General features: G+C 42.2%; 2 protein-coding genes across 3 annotated transcripts; both read left to right on the plus strand.

Annotated features, from left to right (window-relative positions):
* The first annotated feature begins 794 nt into the window (after positions 1-794).
* LOC109901807 (zinc finger protein 135-like) lies at positions 795-3,409 on the plus strand. Of its 2 annotated transcripts, none has more exons than XM_020497777.2 (2): positions 795-919; positions 1,565-3,402. In XM_020497777.2, the coding sequence occupies exon 2, from the start codon at positions 1,619-1,621 to the stop codon at positions 2,771-2,773; it is 1,155 nt and encodes a 384-aa protein (XP_020353366.1). In that variant the 5' UTR covers positions 795-919; positions 1,565-1,618; the 3' UTR covers positions 2,774-3,402. The 2 variants fall into 2 exon arrangements, with proteins under 2 accessions (XP_020353366.1, XP_020353365.1); XM_020497776.2 differs by having other exon boundaries at positions 877-1,075; positions 1,565-3,409.
* Positions 3,410-3,892: 483 nt separating this feature from the next.
* On the plus strand, positions 3,893-16,871 carry LOC109901821 (uncharacterized). Its single transcript, XM_031837992.1, has 3 exons — positions 3,893-4,165; positions 9,765-9,921; positions 12,082-16,871. Exon 3 carries the CDS (start codon positions 12,127-12,129, stop codon positions 16,027-16,029), a length of 3,903 nt encoding a protein of 1,300 aa, XP_031693852.1. The 5' UTR covers positions 3,893-4,165; positions 9,765-9,921; positions 12,082-12,126; the 3' UTR covers positions 16,030-16,871.
* Positions 16,872-18,068: the final 1,197 nt, after the last annotated feature.

Below are 18,068 nucleotides of genomic sequence, written 5' to 3' on the forward strand. Positions count from 1 at the left end.
TCCACAGTGTGCCATCACAGCAGCAAGATTTGTGACCTGTTGCCACGAGAAAAGGGCAACCAGTGAAGAACAAACACCATTGTAAATACAACCCATATTTATGCTTATTTATTTTATCTTGTGTCCTTTAGCCATTTGTACATTTTTAGAACACTGTATATATATATATAATATGACATTTGTAATGTCTTTACTGTTTTGAAACTTCTGTATGTGTAATGTTTACTGTTCATTTTTGTTGTTTTGCACTTTATATATTCACTTTGTATGTTGTCTACCTCACTTGCTTTGGCAATGTTAACACATGTTTCCCATGCCAATAAAGCCCTTGAATTGAATTGAATTGATACTAGATATAATTACACGATGCTTGCCTCTGCCCTAACAATGAGATTCGTTGTCCACAGAGTGGAACAGCGGCCTGTCAAGCTCCCGTCTATTCTCTTTGGATTGGTGGATTCAACTCGTCACTTTAATATAATTTTGAATATTCAATTAGGGGTGTTGACGTCAACCGTCTGTCTTCAATGGAGATGGAGATGCTATGCCGCCCTCATAAATATACATAGTCTCAAATTTCACTAGGGATAACTTCACAGTTGCACAGGATGTCCTGTGCGTCTCACTTATGTCGTTACACTTTTTACAACCTAAGCATTACGAAACTTCTATTAGATCAAGTTAACCTCACGTATCAAAACAGCTATTAATGTTATCTTGACTAAATTCGACACTCATTGACTCCAAACAAAAACAACTCCCTTGCTTTATAATTCATGTTCTGTGGACAGATTTTGGGCGTAGTAAACCCTCTCGCTTCGCCTCTTCATCTTTGACTCAACTAATCAACTTGCATACTCCAACCCGACAGGCGGCAGTGTTATATTGCATTTGGAAGTTTACCCGCCAACGAAACGAAGTAAGTTGTATTTTCCACCTCGCTGCCGCGGATGCGTTCCAAAATTCAGCCGATAAGCTTATGAAATATGAATAAAGCCACGTAGCAATATTATAGCAAAGTTACAAATGTCCGAATGTGGACAGCATGTGGACAGCAGTGACTCGCCGGTGTAAGGTAATGCTGCTAACGTTAGCTAGGCTAGCTATGTTTTGGGGATGGATAGCTGACGCTAGCTAGCTATACGAACAAACATTTCCTAGGCTGGATAGCTCGCTAGCAACATAGGTATATATGACAAATATAATTACTTGTATCTATGTATTATTAAGCTTTAGTTTGCAAATTAGGTTTAAGCTTTTGAACACCCGTTGGTCCAAGAAACAAAGACCCCCAAATGTGGGCCAGCGCCGGGCTTGGGGTGACGACGTTTCATAGTGATTTACGACCACGGTGTTAGCTAGCTACATAGTGAAATTATCAATATCACACTACTTAACAAGTTAGTTATTTAAGTCTAAAGTCTAGCACGCCCTACAGCTACCTAATGTTGTGTTGCTGAATTATGTGCCCCGCTTTTTTATGTAATACTTTCCTGTTGATATATAATTTGTGATCAGTACAGTTGAACAGGCTTTCTAAACGATTATCCTTTCGTTACCTTAGACACTCCAGAGAGGCCCTATTCTACATGAATCATCGCATCGAGGACCGGTCAAGATGCAAAAGTGGAACAATGTGAAATGGAAAAGGGAGCGTGGCGATGGTGGACCCCCCTTTTGCTTTAGTTGTGAAAGGATCTTTCCAGACCAAATCTCATTTCATGACCACTTTTGTCCTGCGGCTGGTTACATCTGCTCCTGTGGAACAGAGTTCTCCATGTATGTTGATATGATGAACCACAGCGGGTTACATGAACCAGGTCACACTGTAATTAATTATAGCACTGTAAAGAAGGAACAATATCAGAGGGAGAGAGAGTACAAGGAGCAGCTTTCAAGGCTGGTATTGACGGCGGGGCAGGGAAGCTGGGCTAAACCTGGACTGACTCCGATGCTATCGGCCACTATGCCACGAGCCACAAAGCCTCCACCTGGTCCAAGTGCCCCAACAACGGACCTCTGGCACCAATTCCAGCCAGTGGTGTTGGTGGAGACCCTGCGCAAGTTTGGAAGGACAAAGCCCTACAGGTGTGCCTACTGTGAACTGGGCTTTGCAACAAAAGACTTACTCGTATGGCACCACAACACTCATGCAAGAAATAAAGTCCATGGCTGCCTGCAGTGCGGGGTTCTCCTGCTCAGTAACAACAAGTCACCACAGCCTGGCCACCACCAGTGTGGATCATATCGGGCAACTCCTGAAACCAGATTTACCACTGCCACAGTGCTGAGTAACAGGAAACAGCCTGTGGGGAAGGCTCAGAAGGTTGTCCAGCGTCAGCACTGTCCTGACCCGTTCAATGGGGAGCTGCAGCTAGGGATGCATATGGTCTCACAGCAGCCTGTTCCAGGGACTTCTGGAACAAAATACTTGAAGTGTAGAGTTTGTCAGGAGCCCTTCCAAACTGTCAAGCTGCTCGAGAGGCACCGTTGCACAATGGCGGCGTCCTTTTTTGCGCATGAACTGGGTCTAACGTCTGGCAAACAGCTCAATGGTCACAGAAAAGGGAAGGAGGGGACCAGCCCATACTCCTTTCCTCGAAGGAATGGTGACAAGGAGCTGGCGTTCAACATTCAAACTTCAGCGAATGTAACTGTATACGACCACAAGGCAGTAGGCCCGGATAGGGGCACCGGGTTGTCTGCCATTTCTGTAAAGACTGAGGCTTCAGACGATGACTGTTTTGTGATTGAGGATGCGCTTTCGTGCTAGTCGGAACTAGGAAACTCTGAAATTTCCGACTTGCTTACTGGTTGAACACGGCACGTGTATAACAACCAGTTAGTAAATCGAAAATGTCTGTGTTTCCTTGTTCTGACTTGCACGTGAATGCGGCATAAAAGCTCATTCACCAAACCAAGTCAGCTGTCATACCAACAATTAACCTCTTCCCTCTCAGTACTACAGACATGAACAGTGCAAAAAGCATTCCCAATGTGAACCCTCTGCATTTGCAACAGACAAACGTCTTCTATGGGTATGGGTCCTTTTTGTAAGGTACCAGTTTAACTCTAATCTAACTACTCAAAATACAACTAATCTGTCAGTAGCCTAGGTATTATTTTATTTTTTTTATCAATTGTGTGTTTGTCAAATGATATTGAAAATGTTACATATGCAGTATCAAATCAGTCTGTATGGTTCATATAACCACAAACATTGTATGAAAGTTTGTCTTGAAAATGCAGTTTTTTTTTTTTTTAATAGTTTTTTTTTTATATAGTTTTTTTTTTTACAGTAACTTTACTGAAAACTTGGTATGAGCAGCATTGGCCATATCACAAGAACATGTTGGTTCTTTTTAGCCATTTCTGTGGTCTTGGAATAAAATATTGTTTTGTTTCCGCTCTCTCCCTTTCCTTTGTAGCAACTACGGTGTAATGATCTGTGTGTTTTTCGTATTTCAGGGACCAAAGCAATAGCTGCAGCCATAAGTGATTGGTGGAAAAGGCTATACGGACACTCCTGATCTGCAAAACATTTTTTTTCTCCAGAGATAAATTGTGTTACGGTTAGAGGTAGGGTTAAGGTAAGAGACAGTTTAAGATTTTGGTTAGTTGTTTTACAAGTCAGGGTCTCTTATAGACTCTGCCAAGAGAGCATGATGGAAATGCAGATCATATATTCACTGATGACTTGGGATAGTGCTCAGACATAGTTTGTCACTTGTGAATGCACATAGCACACAAAAATAAGGTTTTGTTGTCTTTAGAATATTTTGCTATCTCATGAGAATTTTATAGGCACTGCACAGTTTTTTTTTTTGGCAAACTTTATTTTTATTTTACACCGGTTGTCCACCTTTGATGAGGTAGGTAGGCAGGCACCGCGACGCCATTTCCGGCCTACCGGATGTTGAGTGAGGAGAAAAAACAATTGAATCACGAATACAATAAGCTAACATTTCAAATTATGGCACACCACTGTATCTGAACGTTGGCGAAAACATCAATGTTATGTGCAATGCATTATTTATAAATATTGATATTTGTCGGGTTTGGACTACAACACGGTATGTTGACATTTGCTAGCTAGTAGCTTTCATCATGTCGACAGCTATCTAACTGGTGGTTCGAGGACAAGTTTGCACTAACACATTTTTGGGTGAGTAACTGCGAGTGTTAGGTTAACCTATCTTGCTATTGCGTGCATGTCTCTTTAGCTAGCTAACTGGAGCTAGAGCATGTTTTCCAACATGTCGGCCTACCTGCAGAATTTCGTTATAGCTATCGTTAGTTGACAGCTACATACAGTGTCTTCAGAAAGTATTCCCAGCCCTGACTTTTTCCACATTTTGTTATGTTATGGCCTACATTTAAAATAGATTCAATTGAGATTTTGTCACAGAACTATGCACAATATTCCATATTGCCAAAGTGTAATTATGTTAATATAAATGATTACAAATGAAAAGCTGAAATGGCTTGAGTCAAGTATTCAACCTAGTTATGGAAAGCCTGAATAGGTTCAAGAGTTAAAATGCGCTTAAGTCACATAAATTGCATGGACTCGCTCTGTGAAATAGTGTTTAACTGAATTTTTGAATGACTACCTCATCTGTACCCCACACACACAATGATCTGTAAGGTCCCTCAGCTGAGTTGTGAATTAAACACCGATTCAACCACAAAGACCAGGGAGATTTTCCAATGCTAAGCAAATAAGACCAGCTATTGGTATATGGGTAAAAAAAAAAAAATGCAGACATTGAATATCCCTTTGAACATGGTGAAGTTATTAATTACTTTTATTTTAGTTCACCTTTTATTTAACCAGGTAGGCCAGTTGAGAACAAGTTCTCATTTACAATTGTGACCTGGCCAAGATAAAGCAAAGCAGTACAACACAGAGTTACACATGGGTTAAACTAACGTACAGTCAATAACACAATAGAAAAATATATCTTCAGTGTGTGCAAATGTAACATTAGGGAGGAAAGGCAATAAATAGGCCATAGTGGCAAAATAATTACTATTTAGCAATTAAGCACTGGAGTGATGGATAGTGCAGAAGATGAATGTAAGTAGAGATACTGTGGTGCAAAAAGATGAATAACAATTTGGGGATGAGGTAGTTGGGTGGGATATTTACAGATGGGCTGTGTACAGGTGCAATGATCGGTAAGCTGCTCTGACAGCTGATGCTTAAAGTTAGAGAGGGAAATATAAGTCTCCAGCTTCAGTGATTTGCAATTCGTTCCAGTCATTGGCAGCAGAGAACTGGAAGGTTAGGTGGCCAAAGGAAGATATGGCTTTGGGGATGAGCAGTGATCTATACCTTCTGGAGCACGTGCTGCTATGGTGACCAGTGAGCTGAGAAAAGGCGGGGCGTTACCTTGCAAAGAATTATAGATGACCTGGAGCTATTGGGTTTGGCGACGAATATGAAACGAGGGCCAGCCAACGAGAGCATACAGGTCGCAGTGGTGGGTAGTATATGGGGCTTTGGTGACAAAACAGATGGCACTGTGATAGACAACATCCAGTTTGCTGAGTAGAGTGTTGGAGGCTATTTTGTAAATGACATCGCCGAAGTCCAGGATTGGTAGGATAGTCAGTTTTACGAGGGTATGTTTGGCAGCATAGGTGAAGGATGCTTTGTTGCAGAATAGGAAGCCAATTCTAGATTTAATTTTGGATTGGAGATGCTGAATGTGAGTCTGGCAAAAGAGTTTGCAGTCTAACCAGACACCTAGGTATTTGTAGTTGTCCACATATTCTATGTCAGAACCGTCCAGAGTAGTGATGCTAGACGCGTGGGCAGTGATCGGTTGAAGAGCATGCATTTAGTTTTACTTGCATTTAAGAGCAGTTGGAGGCCACGGAAGGAGTGTTGTATGACATTGAAGCTTGTCTGGAGGTTTCTTAACACAGTGTCCAAAGAAGGGCCAGAAGTATACAGAATGGTGTCGTCTGCGTATAGGTGGATCAGAGAATCACCAGCAGCAAGAGCGACATCATTGATGTATACAGAGAAAAGAGTCAGCCCGAGAATTGAACCCTGTCATACACCCATAGAGACTGCCAGAGGTCCGGACAACAGGCCCTCTGATTTGACACACTGAACTCTATCTGAGAAGTGGTTGGTGGGCGAGGCGAGCCAGTCATTTGAGAAACCAATGCTATTGAGTCTGCTGATAAGAATGCGGTGATTGACAGAGTCGAAAGCCTTGGCCAGGTTGATGAAGCCTGCTGGACAGTATTGTCTTTTATCGATGGCAGTTATATCGTTTAGGACCTTCAGTGTGGCTGAGGTGCACCCATGACCCACTCGGAAACCAGATTGCATAGCAGAGAAGGTACGGGGGGGGGGGGGTTCAAAATGGTCGGTGATCTGTTTAACTTGGCTTTTGATGACTTTGGAAAGGCAGGGCAGGATATATACACTGCTCAAAAAAATAAAGGGAACACTAAAATAACACCCTAGATCTGAATGAATGAAATATTCTTATTAAATACTTTTTTCTTTACATAGTTGAATGTGCTGACAACAAAATCACACAAAAATGATCAATGGAAATCAAATTTATCAACCCATGGAGGTCTGGATTTGGAGTGACACTCAAAATTAAAATGGAAAACCACACTACAGGCTGATCCAACTTTGATGTAATGTCCTTAAAACAAGTCAAAATGAGGTGCAGTAGTGTGTGTGGCCTCCACGTGCCTGTATGACCTCCCTACATAGCATCAATGCCTTCCTCTTGCAGGAACTGCTGACACACTCCAGTCACATGAGGTCTAGCATTGTCTTGCATTAGGAGGAACCCAGGGCCAACCGCACCAGCATATGGTCTCACAAGGGGTCTGAGGATCTCATCTCGGTACCTAATGGCAGTCATGCTACCTCTGGCGAGCACATGGAGGGCTGTGCGGCCCCCCAAAGAAATGCCACCCCACACCATGACTGACCCACCACCAAACCGGTCATGCTGGAGGATGTTGCAGGCAGCAGAACGTTCTCCACGGCGTCTCCAGACTCTGTCACATCTGTCACATGTGCTCAGTGTGAACCTGCTTTCATCTGTGAAGAGCACAGGGTGCCAGTGGCGAATTTGCCAATCTTGGTGTTCTCTGGCAAATGCCAAACGTCCTGCTCCTGCACGGTGTTGGGCTGTAAGCACAACCCCCACCTGTGGATGTCGGGCCCTCATACCACCCTCATGGAGTCTGTTTCTGACCGTTTGAGCAGACACATGCACATTTGTGGCCTGCTGGAGGTCATTTTGCAGGGCTCTGGCAGTGCTCCTCCTGCTCCTCCTTGCACAAAGGCGGAGGTAGCGGTCCTGCTGCTGGGTTGTTGCCCTCCTACGGCCTCCTCCACGTCTCCTGATGTACTGGCTTGTCTCCTGGTAGCGCCTCCATGCTCTGGACACTACGCTGACAGACACAGCAAACCTTCTTGCCACAGCTCGCATTGATGTGTCATCCTGGATGAGCTGCACTACCTGAGCCACTTGTGTGGGTTGTAGACTCCGTCTCATGCTACCACTAGAGTGAAAGCACCGCAAACATTCAAAAGTGACCAAAACATCAGCCAGGAAGCATAGGAACTGAGAAGTGGTCTGTGGTCACCACCTGCAGAACCACTCCTTTATTGGGGGTGTCTTGCTAATTGCCTAGAATTTCCACCTGTTGTTTATTCCATTTGCACAACAGCATGTGAAATTTATTGTCAATCAGTGTTGCTTCCTAAGTGGACAGTTTGATTTCACAGAAGTGTGATTGACTTGGAGTTACATTGTGTTGTTTAAGTGTTCCCTTTATTTTTTTGAGCAGTGTATATGGGTCGGTAACAGTTTGGGTCTTGTGTCTCCCTCTTTGAAGAGGGGGATGACCGTGGCAGCTTTCCAATCTTTAGGGATCTCAGACGTTACGGAAGTTGTTGAACGGGCTAGTAATAGGGGTTTCAACAATTGTGTGGATAATTTTAGAAAGATAGGGTACAGATTGTGTAGCCCAGCTGACTTGTAGAGGTTCAGATTTTGCAGCTCTTTCAGAAAAAATTACACGGGGTGGTGTATCAATACACCTAGTCACTACAAAGATACAGGCGTCCTTCCGAACTCAGTTGCCAGAGAGGAAGGAAACTGCTCAGAGATTTCAACATGAGGCCATGGTGACATTAAAACAGTTAAGAGTATAATGGCTGTGATTGGAGAAATCTGATGATCGATCAGCATTGTAAATTACTCCACAATACTAACATAAATTACAGTTAAAAGAAGGAAGATTGTACAGAATACATTCCAAACATGCATTGTGTTTGCAGTAAGACACTAAAGTAAAACTGCAAAGAAAATTGAAAAGAAATTAACTTTATGTCCTGAACAATGCGTTATGTTTGGGGCAAATCCAACACATCACAGAGTACCACTCTTCATATTTTCAAACATGGCGGTAACTGCATCATGTTATGTGTACGCTTGTCACCGGCAAGGACTATAGTTTATTTTGTAAATAAAAATAAACGGAATAGAGCTGGTTCACTCAGCTTTCCAACAGACACTGGGAGACAAATTAGTCTTTCAGCAGGACAATAACCCAAAACACAAGGCAGAATACACACAGGAGTTGCATACTAAGATGACATTGAATGTTCTTGAGTGGCCTAGTTACAGTTTTGACTTAAATCAGCTTCAACATTTATGACAAGACTTTTTTAAATGACTGTCTAACAATGATCAACAGTCAACTTGTCAGAGCTTGAATAATTTTTTTAAAGAATGTGTAAATATTGTACAATCCAGCTGTGCAAAGTTCTTCGAGCAGGTGAGTGAAGCTCATTCACATGGAGGTCCAAGTGCTTTTACTTTCAATTAAGACCTAGACAACCAGTTGAGGGGAGCTCCTTACAAATCTGTGACCTTAATTCATCAATCAAGGAAAGAATGTGAACCTGCAGACACTTGGCCCTCCATAAAATTATGGAGGGCCAGAGACTTACCCAGAAAGACTCCAAAGGTGATTCTTATATATATTGACTCAGGCGTGTGAATACTTATGTAAATTATTAGATATTTCAGTATTTCATTTTCAATAAATGTGTATATAAATAATAAATATATATTTTGAATTCCGGCTGTAATAGAACAAAATGTGAAAGTCAAGGGGTATAAATACTTTCTGAAGGCATTGTAGCTAGCTGCCTACAGTGACAAATAGAATAGATTTGATTTGGGAATTCCTGTAGCTTGTTCTTTTCACTTCGATTAGATAATCTGGATGTCAGACAGCCTCTATGGGTTGTGGTGCCTACAACCTATCAATTTGATTCAAGGCATGGAAGACACAAGTTGGAACATTCAAACCCAACAGAACAACACTACATCAGTATGTGAGATGCATGTGGGCTGTTTTTTGGTAAGACATTTTGAATGACAGCATGGGATAAAATGTTGCACAGGCTGCTAAATCTGGTGCGAAAAATACAGATGCAAAATGTAGTGGTACCAGTGGTATGGTTGTTACATTTTTTATTTATGATTTCAAGTCAGTAGCACAGCCCCATCCCTGTCTTGTCCAATCTATAGAAGAGGTGCTCTTGGCCATTGTTGCCAGGGGCCCCAAAAAGACTGACTAACATTTCTGCGTGCAAAAGGGAAGTTGACTCAAAATATAACATGACTGTTTGATAAACCAAGACCGTTTTCGATGTTATGATGTAGAATCACGTGGCTTAAATTGCTGTTTCTTTTGTTAAGGTACCTGGAGACGGTAGTGGCCGTTACCTCGCGAGACGCGTGGTTTGAACAAAAGCTGGATGATCGTTCTTGCCTGGGCTGCTATTGGAGGATCTACGTTGAACATTTACATTTTCCTCATCAGTCCCGCCAGAGAGCCTGCCTAAAAATAAACACAGTAAGTATTAAAATAGCATAAGAAAGTCACTCATGTATATTGGAAATAGTAGCATATTGTTACTAGTATCACAGAGGCTAGAAAAACTCCATCCTGAATCTAGTTTTTATGAGAATTCACCTCTTCCCTATGTGAAAACACAGAGCAAGAGACTGACTGACATGGGAAGTAAAATTTCCTTCAGTAGAGGAGTCAATGATGAGGAAACAGTCAGCCTTATCTGCTGCCCATAGCAACCCTCCTAAACCCTTGCCTGCCCTGACTAACAAGAAACCTGTAACTGCTGATACTGGCAATGGAGACGCTACTGTTCTAATGTGTCCCCCTTCAGGGTATTTTCATGTCTAGAACTGTGTATCTGATACAATATACCCATATATTTGTGCGATATGTGCTGCGTCTGCCTGTTTCTCTATATTTGATTATGAAAACTAAGACCGGCGCAAAAGGAAAGCATTAAAGTGTTATCTTTTTTTTATATATATAAATATATATATATATATATATATATATATATATATATATACAGTGAGGGGAAAAAGTATTTGATCCCCTGCTGATTTTTGTACGTTTGCCCACTGACAAAGAAATTATCAGTCTATAATTTTAATGGTAGGTTTATTTGAACAGTGAGAGACAGAATAACAACAAAAAAATACAGACAAACTTATGTCAAAAATGTTATACATTTATTTGCATTTTAATGAGGGAAGTAAGTATTTGACCCCTCTGCCAACAAGGGTTTTGTACTAAGTCATGTTTTGCAATCACAGAGGTCAAACATTTCTCGTAGTTGGCCACCAGGTTTGCACACATCTCAGGAGGGATTTTGTCCCACTTCTCTTTGCAGATCTTCTCCAAGTCATTAAGGTTTTGAGGCTGACGTTTGGCAACTCGAACCTTCAGCTCCCTCCACAGATTTTCTATGGGATTAAGGTCTGGAAACTGGCTAGGCCACTCCAGGACCTTAATGTGCTTCTTCTTGAGCCACTCCTTTGTTGTCTTGGCCGTGTGTTTTGGGTCATTGTCATGCTGGAATACCCATCCACAACCTATTTTCAATGCCCTGGCTGAGGGAAGGAGGTACATGGCCCCGTCCATCGTCCCTTTGATGCAGTGAAGTTGTCCTGTCCCCTTAGCAGAAAAACACCCCCAAAGCATAATGTTTCCACCTCCATGTGTGACGGTGGGGATGGTGTTCTTGGGGTCATAGGCAGCAATCCTCCTCCTCCAAACACGGCGAGTTGAGTTGATGCCAAAGAGCTCCATTTTGGTCTCATCTGACCACAACACTTTCACCCAGTTGGCCTCTGAATCATTCAGATGTTAATTGGCAAACTTCAGATGGGCATGTATATGTGCTTTCTTGAGCAGGGGTACCTTGAGGGTGCTGCAGGATTTCACTCCTTCACCTCGCAGTGTGTTACCAATTGTTTTCTTGGAGACTGTGGTCCCAGCTGCCTTGAGATCATTGAGAAGATCCTCCCGTGTAGTTCTGGGCTGATTCATCACCGTTCTCATGATCATGGCAACTCTACGAGGTGAGATCTTGCATGGAGCCCCAGGCCGAGGGAGATTGACAGTTATTTTGTGTTTCTTCCATTTGCGAATAATCGCACCAACTGTTGTCACCTTCTCACGAAGCTGCTTGGCGATGGTCTTGTAGCCCATTCCAGCCTTGTGTAGGTTTACAATCTTGTCCCTGACATCCTTAGAGAGCTCTTTGGTCTTGGCCATGGTGGAGAGTTTGGAATCTGATTGATTGATTGCTTCTGTGGACAGGTGTCTTTTATACAGGTAACAAACTGAGATTAGGAGCACTCCCTTTAAGAGTGTGCTCCTAATCTCAGCTCGTTACCCGTATAAAAGACACCTGGGGGCCAGAAATCTTTCTGATTGAGAGGGGGTCAAACACTTATTTCCCCCATTAAAATGCAAATCAATTTATAACATTATTGACATGCGTTTTTCTGGATTTTTGTTGTTGTTATTCTGTCTCTCATTGTTCAAATAAACCTACCATTAAAATTATAGACCGATCATTTCTTTGTCAGTGGGCAATCGTACAAATTCAGCAGGGGATCAAATACTTAATTCCCTCACTATATATATATATATATATATATATATATATCATTTTTTAAACTTTTTTTTTAACAGCCATCTGAAGAGAAGATCAGCAAGGAGGTGGACAGCTGCCATAACATGCCCCCTATGAAGGAGCCCTTACAAAGACCCCAACTACAGAGAGAAAGTAGAAGCCAACAGAACAAAGTGGTGGCTGAACCCTCTGACACACGGTCACTACCAGGTACCCCTGTTTTGGCTGTCCTTCCTAATCCTGTAGAGGTAAACTCCGGTGGCATTAATCACAGAAGAAAGAGCACAAAGATGCAGGCAAACATGGAGAAAATGCATGTTAATTCACGTGCACCTGGTCATGCTAAAACTCAATGTGAAAGTGCTAATCCTGAAGTGCATTTATCACTTACTGGGAGTGAGCAAACATTGAACTGTATCACAAAAGAGCTGGTGGGTGTAACAAGGCCAGCAGCGGTAAATGTTGTTAGGAAACGTGGTCGCCCTCACAAGAAGGCAAAGATGCTGCATACTATGCTACAAACAGTGGAAAGTTCTCATCTGAGCACTGCAGAATCAAAGGATTGGAGTGAAACAATGTCTGACAGAACGAATTACATTTCTTTTACTACAAACTGTGTAGAGAACAGGGATGACACATCTCTCAGAGCTATTGAAACAAAAGCAATACCTCTAAACCGTGAACCAAGCAATACAGCGGTGTCTGTTCTTGACTCGTCCCCCCAAGACCATCAACCAGCTGAATCCAGCCCTGTGGCTATCTCACCCTTGGAACCAAAAAGGAAAAGGGGACGACCAAAGGGGTCGACCAAGAAACAACCAGGAAAAACCATGAACACTATTTCAGTGCAACAATCCCATGTAACAGAAGAAAAAATGGCAATTAAAAAGGAACCTGATGAGATGCTATCTGAAGAGGAAAAGAGAGGAAACATTGGTCCTCAGCCTGAGGAAGCTCCTGTTGAGCTTAAACACAGAGTAGGACGACCACCAAAGAAAACAACACTCGTGAGGCAGTTTGCGTTAGCACAGAGAAAATCACAGAGAAAATCATGTTCTATTACAGCATCTGTGAATTCCCAGGATATTACACCACAACATCAGAAGATTGAGACTGAGCGTTCACTAGATTATATTGCAAGGCATGTGTCTGTGTCACTTAGTCGCGTTGATTCTCAGCGAAGTGGGACTGCTGACATGATCTCTAATGTGAAGTGTGAGGATATTGAAATAGAGCTGGGTGATTTTAATTCCCTGGCACAGTCAAATTGTCTCATGTCTTTTCAATGCCACACTGACACCAGTGTGAAGGTTGAGTCCTGTAATACTAGTTGTGAAGGCACTGAGTTCAAAAAGCCACCCAAAGTCGACAAACCAGGAGAAACTGCTGGCACTGCTCCCAGAAAGCGATCCCGGTTTGTTTTTGGAAAAACTAAATACAAAAAAGGAAAGAGGAAAAGGTTCATTGATGATAGAGGTAGACTCCAACGTGTGACCTCACAGGGAGATCCAGACACCATGTCAAAGCAGGTCGATGAAGGCAGTGGTGATGTTGTTGAGGAGATGGACTGTGGCGAGTCAGCTTGGGAGTATGAGGGTAACACAAATGACAGCTTTTCAAATGGAAGTAAGTCAACAGATGAAGGATTTAAAGATTTGCCTGAGAGTCACCAAAATCCTATCGTCACTGATGTAAACATATTAGAAACTATGTCGCATGAGTCCTTTTCGAAATCAGATGTCGTACAAGGTGAAGAATTCACAAGTAAAAAAATCAAAGAAGAGAGAGATGGTGTAGGCGATGCAACTGAATATAACCCAACAAGCAGTTGTGGCCTGAAGGCTAGGGGGAGACCAAAAGGGAGACCAAAAGGCACAGGGAAAACGTGTGAGTACTGCGGTCGCCATTTTGATTTTGTGTCTGTATATACCGTCCATCTACGCACTCATACAGGCGAAAGGCCCTATAAGTGCATTGATTGTGACCAAGACTTTGCCCAGCTATCTAACTTAAAAAGTCATGTCAAGAAACATAACAAGCGCTGTCGGCCTCTGAAGTGTCCTTATTGCAAAATGAAGTTCAGTAATTCAAAGGAATTGCTTGCTCATTGCAAGTGGCACTCGCAGAACCCGAACCAGGACTCTGAGCCTGGGAGTAAAACGAAGGATAACAGAAATGAGGCCACTCATACACCCCTTGTTTCTCTGAAAGAAAGGAGAAAAAGGGGAAAGGGGGGGATACTCAAATGCCACATTTGTGGGAAAATGTTTCCCTTTTGGTCTGGTCTGCAGGTTCATATACGTATGCACACTGGGGAAAAACCATATATCTGTAAAGTATGTGGGAAAGCCTTTAGTAATCGCTCATCAATTCGTATTCATGAGGTGACCCACTGGTCCATTAAGCCTTACAACTGCACACGGTGTGGGAAGAGTTTCACTCAGTTGTCGTCTGCAAAAAAACATCCCTGCAAGGGTCTGAGGGAGAGTAATGACAGAGAGGGCCGGAAGAAGCCTTTCATATCTTTTACATGCCACATCTGTGAAGAGAGATTTGTTCAGAGGCGTCAGTACAAAACCCACCTGAAAACCCATGCTGGTGTGAAGCTCTTTCGCTGTTTATTCTGTGACCAGCTGTTTAGTGTGATGTCAGAATTTGAAGAGCACCACCAATATTGCACCAAAGTTAGGGGGGAGAAGATGACATCCAAATCTGAATTTAGGATTTGGAAACCTAGAGCCCCTAATCAGCAAAGATCGCAGCAACCAAGTGTCAAGAGTGATTCACCAGTCACCCAATTAGTATTTCCTGCAGCTGCTGATAGTCAACCATTTCAGAACCTTGGACAGAGTTCAGCTTCCTCTGCCTCATTGCTGAACTGTGAACCTACCCCACAGCAAAAATCAAGTGGTCATCAGTCTTCACAAACACATGCCAATAAAGCCATTGCTACAACTCTGCGCCCCTTCCAAACATGCATTATACCCACAAATAATCTCACCTCCCTTGTATCAAAGTTGAATAGTCTAGATCGTAAATCTGACCCGAGGAAGTACTTCTGCCCACGTTGTGGAAGACTTTTCAGACACACAGGGAGACTCCGAGCCCACATGCTAACTCATGCCCACAGTCAGAGCTACACCTGTGACTGCTGTGGAAAGACCCTGGAAAGCTGGAAAAAGCTTTGGCTTCACCAGCGAGTCCACAGACAGAAACTAGGACGGTTCTCATGTCCAAAGTGTCGCCAAGGTTTCCGCTTCGTTGGGCCCTACAAGCAGCACATGCTGCGGGAACACCCGGAGTACCAGTGGATCGATGAGAGACCAAACAAAACTCTCCAAGGACTTGACCAGCAGCAGTGCCTGCCTTATCAATGTGAGGAGTGCAACGCCAGCTTCAGGACACTAGATATGCTTTTCAATCATCAGCTTTGCCATTCCTCACCAGGTGACCACAGTATGTTGGTACAGGACGACTGCTATGATTACTCTCCCTCGACACATGAACATGGTGTACCTTCCAACATGAATGGATTTGACCCTCACATGAACAGTGGCATAACACACTCCCATCAGGAACTCCACCATACCTACTACCCTTCTCCGCCTCTACAAGCAAACCACCCACGAGGTTCACATCTCCTTCATTACTTTTCCAATCATTCAGACCTACTACATTCACTGTCACCCCTTATACCTGTGCCTCCCCCAATGCAACACCCAGGTTTCCAACCAGGCCTCCGGTCTTATGACTCCACCCAGCCGCTCACAAGCCCTCTATCGCCACTGTACTCACAGGTAAAGACCATTCCATACCCTAACAGAAAAGATGGGAATGTAAACAGGAAGCGGAGTAGAATTTATGGGAATGCGACTAAACGTGCTGCTAGATCCAAGGAGGACAAGGCGACAATGAGAGGTTTGGATTGTGCGGAGTGTGGTGTTCAGTTTCCTGCTGTCTCACAACTCTATGAGCATTATTTGCAGCATGCAAGGGGAGAGGTGTAAAGAAGTGAAAATGAGGAACCTTTTTCTATCACAAAGGTACGTTATCCCCCCATCTCTTTCTCAGAGGTTTACCTCTATCAGTTTAGAAATTACTCATACGTCAACCAACAGTGGCATTTTTAACACATAAGAGGTTGTTGTATTGATGTGTTTGAGTGAATATTCTGTTGAATGGAGATTGTTACTCTGGTTGCTTGTTGGTCATTAGGGAAGCTGATTACTTTTGGTTGTTATTTGAATTACTTACACTATGATCAATTTTAAATTGACAGTATTTTATTTTTCGTTGGCAAGTGTCCCTTAATCTGAAAAGATGGTCAGTGCTTTTATACACTTCAGTAGTTTTAGCAGGTTTTGAGACGAGGACAGATCATGGCCTGCAATCTATTTTTCAATGGAAGTTTGACTGTAAATTGCAATGCTTGATCATGGAACATTAAGAGGTATGACAATGTCATTGTTAACCTCTTCCTGTCAGACTCTGATTCTCAATTGATGATTTATGTAATTTAGGCTACCAATACAAGTGATTAACATCTATTTTAATTCTGTCCATTTATTTAAAAGAAAATTATAAACCTCATGTTTTGCATGTTAGTCTTTTATTCTGTGGTTGTGTTCATTTGTAACTTATGCAAAAATAATATTTTCACTGCCAGTACTCTAGTCTTTTTAACTAATAGGCCAACATTCCCTCATGTTTACAGAAAGTTATTTTGTTTAGAAAAGCAGTTCTTGTTCTGTTGCTGATGAACTGACAGCTGTTTACATACTGTAATATTTTACTTTCCAGTTTCACTCAGTTATTAATGTGTCAGACAAATAAAAGCCACCTTTCTAATGTTGTGCTTATTTAATTGCAAACATATTGCCTAGCACAAGTACATATGTAAGCATACAGGACACATCGTGTGGGATTCACATGCTGGTTCGAATGATTTTGTTGTCGAATGCCCTTTTAAAGGCACTGCTCTCATGGAACTATTGAATGGTTTTGTAGTTTGCTCACTGTGGAGAACAAACTAATTTTCCCCAGATGATAGGGAGTCAATGAAAAGGTTCAACATTTTGCAAGACTAACTTTGAATTCAGATTAATGTGTTATGGACTCCATTTTAATTTTAAGAACATGTGTGAGGCTAATTTCAATTGTTACTAAATGTAATTACTATTTAGGAATTTCATTTTTTTGGCGCCCTTGTGTATAGTGTAAAATTGTAACAAAGCGTTATTATAATGGTGAGGCGCCGCTAATGGTTTATTACGGTTACAGACGACAATGGGGCGTGATCCAAATGTGCGGCAGTAAATCAGTCACGCCACGGTCAAAACATTGGGGTGAACATTTTTTTATTCGCAATTCTATCGGATGCGCACCGGTTGACATCAAACATGAAAAAGATGCATATCATTTAGTTATAATGTAAATATGTGTATTCTCCTGAAAGCAAGAGTTTACCCGTATCGTTGAAATATTTGACACCATTGCAATAAACCGCAAGGGACAGAGGATCCATTGAATATTGAGGAGCAAGCAAGGTAGGCGACAGAATTTGAGGTTATTAACGTTCACAGACATATTCTATCCATGCAATCTTGCACCAATTAGTTACCGAGTTATCCTGCGTGAAGGTGTTCTGTTTTGACCAACATATGTTATCTTTACTGCGAAGGCTATAAACTGAAGAAATGACACACATATGTTATGCTGGAAAAGTAGTCTGATCGGTGACCAGAGTATGGTTCTACAGCTGACAAACTGTTTATAATAAGCCTTAGCAATGAGGACCAAATGTTCAAGCCATTTCTTTTTAATCATACCCTATTGATGTGCCTACTAATCTCAAAGAATACAATAGGATGGAGACCGTATGTGGTAAAGGAGGGACATTTGGTTGGTGACATGCTGATGGTCATCGTTAAACAAGAGGAAGAAGACCATATTTTTATTTTATTTAACCAGGCAAGTCAGTTAAGAACAAATTCTTATTTTCAATGACGGCCTAGGAACAGTGGGTTAACTGCCTGTTCAGGGGCAG

Source organism: Oncorhynchus kisutch, linkage group LG13 (assembly GCF_002021735.2).
Source record: "Oncorhynchus kisutch isolate 150728-3 linkage group LG13, Okis_V2, whole genome shotgun sequence".
Classification (NCBI taxonomy): domain Eukaryota; kingdom Metazoa; phylum Chordata; class Actinopteri; order Salmoniformes; family Salmonidae; genus Oncorhynchus; species Oncorhynchus kisutch.

Coding starts and splice junctions, on each gene's coding strand:
- LOC109901821 (XM_031837992.1), top strand. CDS start 12,127: ATGCCCCCTATGAAGGAGCCCTTACAAAGACCCCAACTACAGAGAGAA.
- LOC109901807 (XM_020497776.2), top strand. CDS start 1,046: ATGTGGACAGCAGTGACTCGCCGGTGTAAG. Junction 1,076..1,564: donor CAGTGACTCGCCGGTGTAAG/GTAATGCTGCTA, acceptor TCGTTACCTTAG/ACACTCCAGAGAGGCCCTAT.